This window comes from Drosophila kikkawai, chromosome 3L (assembly GCF_030179895.1).
Source record: "Drosophila kikkawai strain 14028-0561.14 chromosome 3L, DkikHiC1v2, whole genome shotgun sequence".
NCBI classification, from domain to species: Eukaryota; Metazoa; Arthropoda; class Insecta; order Diptera; family Drosophilidae; genus Drosophila; species Drosophila kikkawai.
The window spans coordinates 14,588,267-14,599,304 of NC_091730.1; the positions used below are offsets into that span (position 1 = coordinate 14,588,267).

Consider the following 11,038-nt stretch of genomic DNA (forward strand, 5'->3'; position numbering starts at 1 on the left):
TTAATTTTAGACCCACCTGTTTAAATACATTTTGAATTTATTTTTTAGGTATGTAGATAAGTGTGGCAACACTGGTGGAAATACACTTAATTTTTACATTAAATTTTACTTTCGACGGGCGCCACCTCCCCAGTCGAAAAACTTTCCCCAAGTTCCTACAAATTTCGCTCTGTAGCGCCACTTAACCATTTTAAGCAGGTTTTAAAAGACAAAACATATGTTTTTATAGATTATCAGGCGACTAAGTTAATAATAACCAATTTTAGTTCTTTTTCTTTGGCTTTTGAATACAAAAAACTATACATATATCCTATAGTTCAAGTCTCTATATTCAACAAAGAGGTTTAAAGGAAACTCGAATTAAAAACAAGAAATATTTTAGACTTATCCACAAGGATATAAAATAATTAACAGTCTATATTATCGGCTTTTGTGCTTCTATTCCAGTCAAAATTCAACAATAAACTTTCATTTAATTTTGTAGTCAAACAACAATCTCAATAAATGATAGCTACAAACTTGAACAAATTCCTTGCACTTCAATATCACTTAATAATTAATGCTCTTTGAGATTTCTGTGTCAATAATTATTGATAACTTCTAAAAAAGTGTTTTAATTAATTTTAGAACTGGACATTTTGCATTGGTTACATCCGATTTTAACAGTGAGTGGTTTTTTTTCTTCCTCCTCTTTAGGTGATATCAAAGGTACTCGACGCTTTCTTCGTGCTAAAAGTTTGCAGAGCTCGTAGGTGCCATGTCAAACAATAAATCGAACACACCCTTTTGAGTGGGGAACACATGCACTTGGCTCTTGAATGAAAATACTACGCATCTCCGAGTAACTTCGATGGCATTCGTAGTTGCAGCCAGAGACATCGGGTCTCGGGTCGTGGGCCTAGGAAGGTCTCCTCCGGCCTGTTGACTCTTGCTGACATCGATGGTATCGCTCCGAAGAACCTTATCTGCCGATCTGCCGATCGTCCGATTGGATGGCCAGGTTCGGAGCAGTGACGAGCAGTCAGTTACCAATTGTCTATAGACGCGGAGAGACATGAGCGGTGACTATGAGAGCGGTGACTACTTCATGCGCAGTCGGTGGGTTTTGGCCCTAATCGCGGTGTGATGTCAGAACGATAACCAGGGCTTCCGATTCCGTGTGCTTTCAGGAAGGCTCGCGACAAGCCGTCGCTGTGGGACTCCTTCCAAGACCCGCCCTCGAAGAACAAGAGCGGCTCCGATGTCGACTGGAAGAAGCTGCAGTTCTTCCTCAAGCTCTTCAAGCTCTGCGTCTACCTCCTGGTCTTTGCTGTGGTTCTGGCCACGAGTGTGCTTGCCCAGTTGCTTTATCTCTACATGGCCGGGAACACTGGAGGTGGCGGTGGGCCGCGGGTGCAGGTGTGCAGCAAGTACCGTGAGTGAAGGCCAAAGAAGTCAATGTTTGGATTAGTGATATCTCAGCGGATATTTGTCTTCTTTGGTTTCCGATTGCAGTGCTCCTCCGCAGCGGTGGGGAGGTTGTGGCCGCCCGCAACAAGCTGGACCAGATCGCCTGGGTGTGGGCCTTGATCTTTGCCTTTGCAGCTCCCGAACTGCTGACCTTTTTGCGTTCACTTCGAATCTGCCTGTTCAAGAGGGAGCAGCGACCAAGCGGACTGGAAGTGGGTCTGGTGAGTGTTTACCGGGCGGAACTTTCTATAGTTTTTTGTGGGGGAAGCACACACTTCGGGTGACTCAAGTTAAATATGGTATCAGAGAGGTTTATGGGTGACTGGATAAATAAGTTTTTTAAGGCTATCCTAGCTTAAAGATTTTCCTTTAAAAATCTCTCTAAAAAATTCTCTAGAATTTTCGGACTTTTCTTGGCCAAACTTTGGATTCAGAAACTTTTAGTTGAAGTTCTTGGTAATGATAACAAAAATGTATGAAAAGTTGTTCATGTTCAATGCGAATATTTGCTTAGTTGAGAGTTTTATTTGATTACGTTGTTTATTTTTAATTTTCTAGTTACCTTTTCGGAAAAGTTTGTTTCTTCTTTTATTATTAAATGTGTGTATATTTGAGGAAGAGTTATATTATTTTGGTACTAATTTTTAAATAAGTAATATCCAAATAATACAAGAACCTCTAGCATTTTGCAAGATCCTGGTCCGAGTTAGGGGCTTATAGAATCTCCATCCATATTGCATCATCGTAGCCAGCCATAGCTTGAGTCACCCTAACCAAAGCCCAGTGGAGATTGATTGATAAGTCCCCGCTAATCAGGTCACGCTCTTTGAACTGCTGCACGTCGTTGGCCTGGCCCTGCTCACCTTCACCGTGCTCCCGGCGCTGGATGTGACGCGCGGTGCGATGCTGTGCTGCTGCGTCTGCTTTGTGCCCGCCCTGCTCAGTGAGTAATTCTTTCTCGCCCCAACACTTAGGGGGACACAAGACACCTGCCCACCACCCAGCACCCAACACCCGCTACTGACGACGACGACAACAGCTACGAGATGTTATCGGTGGCCGGGTGTGTCGACTGACAACAATTAAATTGATTGCCCTCCGGCTGCTCAACGTTTCAGATTTGCTGACGGGCACGCGGCTGCACTGGAAGTCGGTGGACAGCCTGGTCCTGGGCCTCTCTATCCTGGCGCTGTTGGCGCAGGGCAGTGCCTTCCTGCTCTGGCCCTCGATGAGCGACCGACTGGAGGTGCAGCTGCTGACCATTCCGCTGCTCCTCGTCTCATTCCGCTGGTGGGAGAACTTTGCCAACACCCACGAGGCCCTGGGTAAGTGCTCACTGTCGGTCCACTATCGACTTAACTCGGGCACCAGGGAAAGCTTAATTAGTGTAGAAAGGATCCAAGGGGTGGCTTGGTGACTTTGAATGAGAAGGTTTCTTAGTTGATATAATATTCTTATGCAGTTGAAAATGCTCTTTAATCTTTAATATAGTTAAATTAATATAAAAGCTGTATTAGTTTAGATTTTTGTTGAGTTTTCTATTTAATATATTTCTGCTTCATCTTACTCTTATCCATCGATAGCCTATATCATTCGCACCATTCGTTGCACCCGCTCCCGTTACCACATCTACCTCTACCTAGCACCCCTGAAGGTCATAGTTTTTGCGGGTATGGGCTTCCTCCTACACGGCCAGGATTTTGTGGAGTATTTCACCCGGTTCCTGGATGCCTGGCGGCCGCACCTCATCACGCTGGTGGTGAGTGATCTGTATACTAATTATAGCGAAGCACAGGAAGAAAATTAAAGGATTTACACCATAATTTTTATAACATTAGATAAATAAATTAGGGATTACAGATTGGAGTATTTAAATATCCTATAACCTTTACAAATAATTTGAAAGCAGTTTATTAACTGTTGTTTTAGATATAAATTTGAAAGGATAACATTTATTTTTCAATCTAATAAATTATCTAATTTTCTTTAAATTTCCTTTTTTTGTAAGTTTTTTATCATAATATTTTTAATATTTCCGATTTTCTTTCTTAATTTCCCGTGCAGCAAACCGGCGGCGACTCCATTGCACTGAATTCCACCCTAGGCAACTCATCAATCAGGGCCCAGCCGCCCAGGACGCAGTTCACGATGCAGTCCAGTCCCAATGCGGTGGTCTATGCCATGGCCGTGCAGGTGGTGGCCGCGTATTTGTGCCACGTTTTCGGCAAGTTTGCCTGCAAAATCAAGATCCAGGTGTTTAGCTACGCCCTGCCCCTCAGCCTGGCCGGACCGACAGCGGTGTGCGTGGTTACTTACCTGGCCCATCTGCGGGCTGCGGATCCGTGCTCTCTGCACGGTCTCCTGCCGGACTATCTTGGCCTGCAGGCTCTGGGTGGGAATGTGGAGGAACTGGGACAGCGCTGCCTCGACTTGGCCCTGTGGCTGTGGCCTCTGTGGTGGCTGGGCCAGGTTTGGACCTGCCTGCACATCTGGCAGCCTCACAACGACAAGAACGCCCAGACCGAGAAGCTATTCGTGTGTCCCTGGTACTGCGGCCTGCTGGTGGACCAGTGCTCGATGATGAACCGCCGGATTGTGGACTGGAGCGAGGAGTATCTGGCCATCAAGGTGAGAGGGGGTTAGGTGACCGGAAAGTGAGAAAACTGGCTCCCGGCTCCGGAGGCCTTAATTGTGTGCGGCAAATCAGATTGCGCCGGAGGAGCCGAGTTCATGTTAATGAATTATTGTAATCAGGCGCCTGCCTGGCATCAATCATCGCGCCAAGTTCGCAGAGAGAGAAGCCCTCAGCTGGCTTCCACCCACATCCATCTATTCCGGGGGACTTTTCGACCTATTCTGAGGGGAGAATGGTGGCAAGTGGAGAGTCCTTGCTGGCACTACTGATGTGCGCTTCAAATGTCAGGCAATGTAATTAAGTTAAATGACGGGGAAACTGCAAAGTTCAGGAAATGTTTGCGTTTCCCCCGCTTTAGTGGGGATCGGGAATGGCCGGGATGCGAGGCTGTTCGCTTTTCGGTGGGTGTAAACTTAATTAAAAGTGCTTCAGAGCCCCACTCGCATGTTTTCGGGGAGGCCTACGCGGCATAAAGACATTAAAGTAATTAAAATCAGGGCATATGAGTTGATTTTAAGGGCATAAATTAGAGGCCCGGCGAATTATGTGCATTCGTAATGCCGACGCGTCATTAGGTAGCGTGAACAAGTTAAGCGGCTCTGCCCGTAATGAGATAACCCAGAAAAGGGTTTAAGTCTGGTCCCAAAATATTGCCCCAGCAGCAAAGAGCCTTTTTTTTATTCAGGAACTTGGAAACTTAAGCTTACTCCTTTATTTTTTTATAGAATTTAAAAGCTGTTTAAGACTTGGCAAGAAATACCTATATTAAAGACCCCACTTTGTTATAGATTTAAAGATTTCAGAAAGCTCGATAAACCGCAAATATAAGTCTCGAAAAAATACAACAATTTTCCCCCACTTGATGCTCTGCAAATACCGCATTTGATTTGTCGAAATCCGCAATGCAATCATTCGGAGCTTGAACTAAACCCAGCTATTTCCAGAGCGACTTAACCACGCCACGGGACCCGGTGGTGGCTCTAGCAGCCGACATCAATGCCAGCCGGGACATCCAGGAGGAGGACAAGGTGCCGCAGCTGATTGTCTGCGCCACCATGTGGCACGAGACCGAGGACGAGATGATGGAGTTCCTCAAGTCAATCGTGCGCCTGGACGAGGATCAATGCGCCCGCCGCATGGCAAAGACGCACCTAAACGGCGGCAAGGCGGACGACGAGTACTATGAATTGGAAAGTATGTAAATGTGCCAAGATATTCCCGGGCAAAAGCAGATGCAGCAGGAGTTGCAGATACAGATACACAGCTGCTGTCGTCCGCAGTCCTCCTGCATTTGCATTGCGCATTTAAAATGTGTCAAAGTGGAAATTTATGCAAGCTCGGGATGCTGTTCGCAGCTCTCTATTTATAACATTTGGCGACTTCATTTCCGCGCTTGCCAAAATGGCACCAAGCCAACCGACACCGACCAAGTCGGCAACTGCCGGCGACAACTTTACGATCCTAGTAATATGGATTCAGCTCCTACACAGCAGAAGATCGCCAAGGCAGCTTGTCAATTTCCTATTAAGGATTTTATTATTATTTAGTTTTAATGAGTTTTCTGGAAAAAATAATAGGAACATATCAATAATATTTATTGTTTTGTTAACTACCATATCTAAACTTATCTACACAAACTACAGAATTCAGGGTCTTAAGATCCTTTAAAAATACAACTAAACCAATGCTTTAAAATTTTAATTTATACAGAATTGTTTGTCTCACGCAGTTTATTCCATAACAAATTTTCAATGGAATTTTAAACCCTATTTATGTATATTATGAGCTTAAATTTGTAACAAGACTCTCCAGTGAAGAGAAAGTTTAACTTAAACGAAGGAAATTTTTCTTAAAAATTAAAAAAGTATTCTGTAAATTTTGGAAACAAATTTGATCTTACAAAATTAAATTATTAAAATATTATTTCCTACCCAGCCAACATTTTCTTTGACGACGCCTTCGTGCTGGACCCCCGGCAGTGTCAGAACAAGCGTAATCCTCCGGTGAACGAGTACGTGAAGACCCTCACCCGCACCATCGACAAGGCTGCCTTCGAGGTTTATGGTGTAAATATCCGTCTAAAGCCGCCGCTGAAGATCGAGACGCCTTACGGGGGACGCTTGGTTTGGACTCTGCCTGGACGTACCAAGATGGTGGCTCACTTGAAAAACAAGGACAAAATCCGGCACAAGAAGCGCTGGTCGCAGGTCATGTACATGTATTACCTGCTCGGCTACCGTATCATGGAGACGGAGCAGCTGTCGCCGCGGCGCAAGGCGGTGATAGCGGAGAATACCTTTATCCTGGCCCTAGATGGAGACATTGACTTCCAGCCCCGGGCCGTCCAGCTGTTGATTGATCGGATGAAGGCCGTGGATGAGCTTGGCGCCGCCTGTGGTAGGATTCATCCGGTGGGCCGGGGTCCTATGGTGTGGTATCAGCGCTTTGAGTACGCTATTGGCCATTGGCTGCAGAAAGCCACGGAGCACGTGATCGGCTGCGTGCTGTGCAGTCCTGGATGCTTCAGCCTGTTCCGGGCCAGCGCCCTCATGGAGAACAGCGTGATGAAGCGCTATACGATGGTCAGCTCGGAGGCCATGAAGATGGTACAGTACGATCAGGGCGAGGATCGCTGGCTCTGCACCCTGATTCTGAAGGCTGGTTCGCGGGTGGAGTACTGTGCCGCCTCCGATGCCTACACGCATGCGCCGGAGAGCTTCAACGAGTTTTACAACCAGCGTCGTCGCTGGGTACCCTCCACCATAGCCAACATCTTTGATATCCTGGCCGACGCGGAGACGGTGGTTAAGAAGAACAACTCTATATCGACGATGTATATTTGGTACCAAGCCATGCTCATGATCGGCACTGTGCTGGGTCCAGGCACCATCTTCCTTATGATGGTGGGCGCCCTAGTGGCCGTTTTCACCATTGACATCTGGACAGCTTTTTTGTGGAACTTCTTTCCCATCCTATTCTTCATTCTGGCTTGCGTCTACCTAAAGCAAAAGTTCCAGCTGCTGATAGCCTTTGTGGTCAGCTCGCTGTACTGCCTGGTCATGATGGCGGTCCTCATTGGCATCATTGTGCAGATGCTGGAGGATGGACCGCTGGCGCCTGCCTCGCTCTTCTTTCTTCTTGTGGCTGTGCAGATAACCATAGCAGGTGAGCATTGGGTTATGACATGGTAGTACCTTCTTAAAGCTGAGTTTACTTTCCATTTCATTGCAGGCTTCATGCACCCGCAGGAATTCTGGGCCCTGCTGTGTGGCGTCATCTACTACATTACCATTCCCTCGATGTACATGCTACTCATGATCTTCTCGGTCTTCAACATGAACGATGTATCCTGGGGCACTCGAGAGGCGCCCGTGCTCAAGGATGACGACAAGGAAGAGCCTGGCGAGACGGAGCACCAACTGCCTGGGTGGCTCAACGACCCCCTATTGATAGACTCGGAGCTCGGTGAGATCCCATTAGCGGAGCAGCGCTTCTGGAAGGATATGATCAAGCAGTACCTAAAGCCCTTGGAGCTGAGCCGCGAGCAGAAGCAGGCAATGGCCGATGGACTGAAGGAGCTGCGCAACATGATTGCCTTTGCCTTTGTGATGGTAAATGCCATCTTTGTGCTGATTGTATTCCTGCTGCAGCTGAAGAAAGAGTTCCTGCACCTGAAGTGGCCTATCGATCCCACGGACTTTGTGTCCTTTGATCGGGACAACCTGACTGTGGGCATTTACCGGCAGTACAAGGAGCTAGACCCCATCGGCCTGTGCTTTGTGATCTTTTTTGGCCTGATCCTGATCATTCAGTTTATTGCTATGTTCTTCCACCGCTTCGCCACCATGTGCCAGCTGCTGGCCACCACGCGGGTCGACTGGTTCCGCTCTGGCGGTCAGTTCACCGATGAGGATGCCGCCCATGAGCTAAAGGGCAGTGCGGTGAACATTGCGCGAAAGCTGCAGCGCCCAAAGAGGCTGTTTGATGAGGACGAGGAGGAGCACCACTACGACGAGCTGATGCTAGAGGCCTCGAGATCCGGCTCTGGGGAGCATCGAGAGAGCATGGTGCGCCGGCAGACGATCTTCCGGCTGCACGAGACCAGGAACAAGCAGCACAGCGACTACAGCAACTTGGTGTTCAACTTTGAGCGGCGATTCTTTGGCGATGACGATCTGAACCTCCAGAACCTGGCCCTGAATCGCAAGTCCGTAAAGCTATTCCAAAAGCGCAGATCCGAGGCCAAGGTCAATGCGGCCAGTACGCCCGGCGGCACACCCACTCCCAAGGCCGGCAAGCGACCGCCTTTGGTTCCCAAGAATGTGAGCTTCAGTGGCATGAACAGGAACAGCAATCAGATCTATGATAATGGCGGCTACGAGCACACCGAGTTCTAGGAGGAATCTAGAACTAGCAAGGGCCTCAAGTATTAACCAGAGAATCTTCTAAACTTAATATAAAACTTATGTAAAGGAGCTTAGATTTGGAGTTTATTGGACTTATATTTTATTTTTAAATAATATATACTCTTGATTACATATTTAAACCTTCATGGTTCCTTAATTTCCATGCTCAAAGTAAATACTTCTACTTAAGACACCTTAATTACTATTTTTAAATATCTAAATCCTTTCATAATACCCCCTTATGTATCCACAATATCTTTATGCGTTTTTATAATCGAATCCCCCAGGGCCCTGTCTTGGTGGCATAAAAAATATAATTAATTGCATTTAACTCAAGTGGCAGAGGCAGCCAAGTTTACTTCCCTTCTAACTGAAGACATCTCATTAGCATAATTACCAGATGCAGTGGGTGGCGGTAAGTAGTGGGTGGGAGTTGGGAGGGATGTGGGTGGTAGAGATACTTCATTCATCAATGTCGGGGCAGCGCTTAGAGTTAAGTGCTGCAGCTCGTGGTAGCGATGCGCTTTTTCCTCGCTCCTCTTCGTTACAAAATGCAAATCAAAGTGTGATTAGCTTGGATTTGATGAAGTTTCTCCAGCAATGCACAAGTTTCCTTCGCCACGCCCATGCCTTCCGCCAGTTTCCCTTTTTCGAGGGCGTGGCAAGGTGTCGGCGTAAGTGTTTTGTAAGTGAATTTTTCACCGACCAGGCAAAAAGCGAGCCGAGTGACAGGCAAGGACAGGGCAGGACTTACTTTGGCAGCGTGCATACATTAAGGGGGAAGCCAGAGCAGGAGCTAGGACGAACTTCTGGCCGCAGGATGTGGATTGTCTTTGGTTTGTAAAGTGCCGAAGCAGGGGATTAAAAGGGACGAATGTAAGAACACGGCTAAGTAATGAATTCACCTGCTCAAAGGGAAGACTAAGGTGAGTCATATCGATTCAATGGGACACCAGCAGAGACCAGGAGTTATGGCACTTACTTTGCCTTTACCCAAATTCTGGGCAATCGGAATTCCGGTATCAATTAATTGGCAAGCCCCTTTGAGGCCCCAGCTCGGAATGCAGTCAGCCAGATGAAACAATAACAAAAACAGGCGATTTATATAAATATATTTTCCAGCACAAAATGCAAACAATTTCAGACTTGAATGGGTTTTTGCCTTTGTGCAAGGAACAGTTCGAGCTTCAGTTCAAGGGAAAACTATGGAAAACAAAGGCAGCAGGCAGGGGGGGAAGAATTTATGACGATTTTCAATAGCTAGCAAGAAACCCGGGAAACTACAGTTGCTGGCCGGGTTACTTGACAACTATTTGTGCCAGTGACGGCCCACACGGCGTATGCGTATTCCGAACTTGCCACTTGCAACCTGCTGGTCACTGGTGCTGCGACTCGAACAAAACAAAGCACCGCGGAAACCGGGAATTCGGAAAACTGGGAAAAAGCCAGCCATAAACAAGAGCGCAATTCGATTGAAAAACTTGTGCCAGTTTTTTGGCACATAATTTTGCACTTATCTGACCCCGGACAGCCCCGCCCAGAGACCCAGAGACTAAAAACCAAACCAGACCCGACCAGGACACTAACCCCGCCTCCCCGGGGGCCTGTTGCCATTTGGTATTGTATTTTATGGCTTTTCTATGCATTGCAATGGCAATCCGAGGACAATGGCCAGGACGAGGCCCGGACAGGATGAGCAGCAGAGAGGGAATGTTGTGGCAACAGCGCCACAAAAGTTACAACAGAACTTTTTAATGTCATTTAATTATGAAAATAATTCAATGTACGGGATGCGCTGAAGCATTTTTGAGCTAAAAGTTTCCACTCTACAGGTCATTTGGCAGTTGTTGCCGCTACTCCTGTTGCTGCAGCTGCTTTGTAAAAATAATTAAATGAAAGGCTGCAGGATATTCGAGAGGACAATATGCACTGATTATGCGCCCAACGAGGGTACTCGAGGGGGCAGGGACTCCACCCCATTGAAATAAACAAGTTGGCATTTTCAGCAGTTAATTAATATTTGCAACTGGCTGTTGTTTGAGTATTTTTTCAGTGCTTCAAAGTCGGCTGAGTGGCAGTGATATTTAACGGGTAATTCACTGTGCAAAATATTGAATTGTGCTTCGGGTTCAAGTGGCTAGAGGAGGGCCATCAGTGTTTGATTGCATAATCAAGGGGTTACACCGACCTGATATCCATAATGATTGGTTTCAATTAAATTATATTAAAGGTTTTAAAGATAAAAACCATTATTATTCCTAGATAAATACTTTTAATAGCAGAATTTTAATTCTTAATTCATTAACTCTTTGCAAGAGATACCCTGTAACTGCTCGCTACCCCTGGTTGATTGCTCCGCTGGCCTAGCAAACACCGAACTAGAGAGCCAGATAAGCTCTTCTTCCCGTTGCTTGCCCCACTTGATAAGGCACCGCTCCATACTCCCTAGCCGGTCAAATGTTTGGCGCAATCTGAGCTGCACAGCGCCTACGAGCTGCCCGGATTGATAAGGCTTTCGGAGAGAGAGTCGAATTTTAATCGCAATCGC

At 46.7% G+C, this 11,038-nt stretch overlaps 1 protein-coding gene across 3 annotated transcripts; it reads left to right on the top strand.

Moving 5' to 3' along the window:
• The first annotated feature begins 968 nt into the window (after positions 1-968).
• Chs2 (Chitin synthase 2) lies at positions 969-8,769 on the top strand. Of its 3 annotated transcripts, XM_017167573.3 has the most exons (10): positions 969-1,098; positions 1,170-1,414; positions 1,495-1,670; positions 2,266-2,392; positions 2,568-2,774; positions 3,033-3,208; positions 3,514-4,077; positions 5,029-5,278; positions 6,020-7,249; positions 7,316-8,769. In XM_017167573.3, exons 1-10 carry the CDS (start codon positions 1,055-1,057, stop codon positions 8,479-8,481), a joined length of 4,185 nt encoding a protein of 1,394 aa, XP_017023062.1. In that variant the 5' UTR covers positions 969-1,054; the 3' UTR covers positions 8,482-8,769. The 3 variants fall into 3 exon arrangements, with proteins under 3 accessions (XP_017023062.1, XP_070141738.1, XP_070141739.1); XM_070285637.1 differs by lacking the exons at positions 969-1,098; positions 1,170-1,414; positions 1,495-1,670; positions 2,266-2,392; positions 3,033-3,208 and having other exon boundaries at positions 2,660-2,774; XM_070285638.1 differs by lacking the exons at positions 969-1,098; positions 1,170-1,414; positions 1,495-1,670; ... (3 more) ...; positions 3,514-4,077; positions 5,029-5,278 and adding an exon at positions 5,838-5,955.
• The last annotated feature ends 2,269 nt before the right edge of the window (positions 8,770-11,038 follow it).

Excerpts from the sequence above, each read along its gene's own strand:
- Chs2 (XM_017167573.3), top strand. The coding sequence starts at position 1,055 with ATGAGCGGTGACTATGAGAGCGGTGACTACTTCATGCGCAGTCG. Across the intron at positions 1,415-1,494 it reads GCAGGTGTGCAGCAAGTACC|TGCTCCTCCGCAGCGGTGGG; the intron begins GTGAGTGAAGGC and ends TTCCGATTGCAG. Across the intron at positions 3,209-3,513 it reads CGCACCTCATCACGCTGGTG|CAAACCGGCGGCGACTCCAT; the intron begins GTGAGTGATCTG and ends TTTCCCGTGCAG.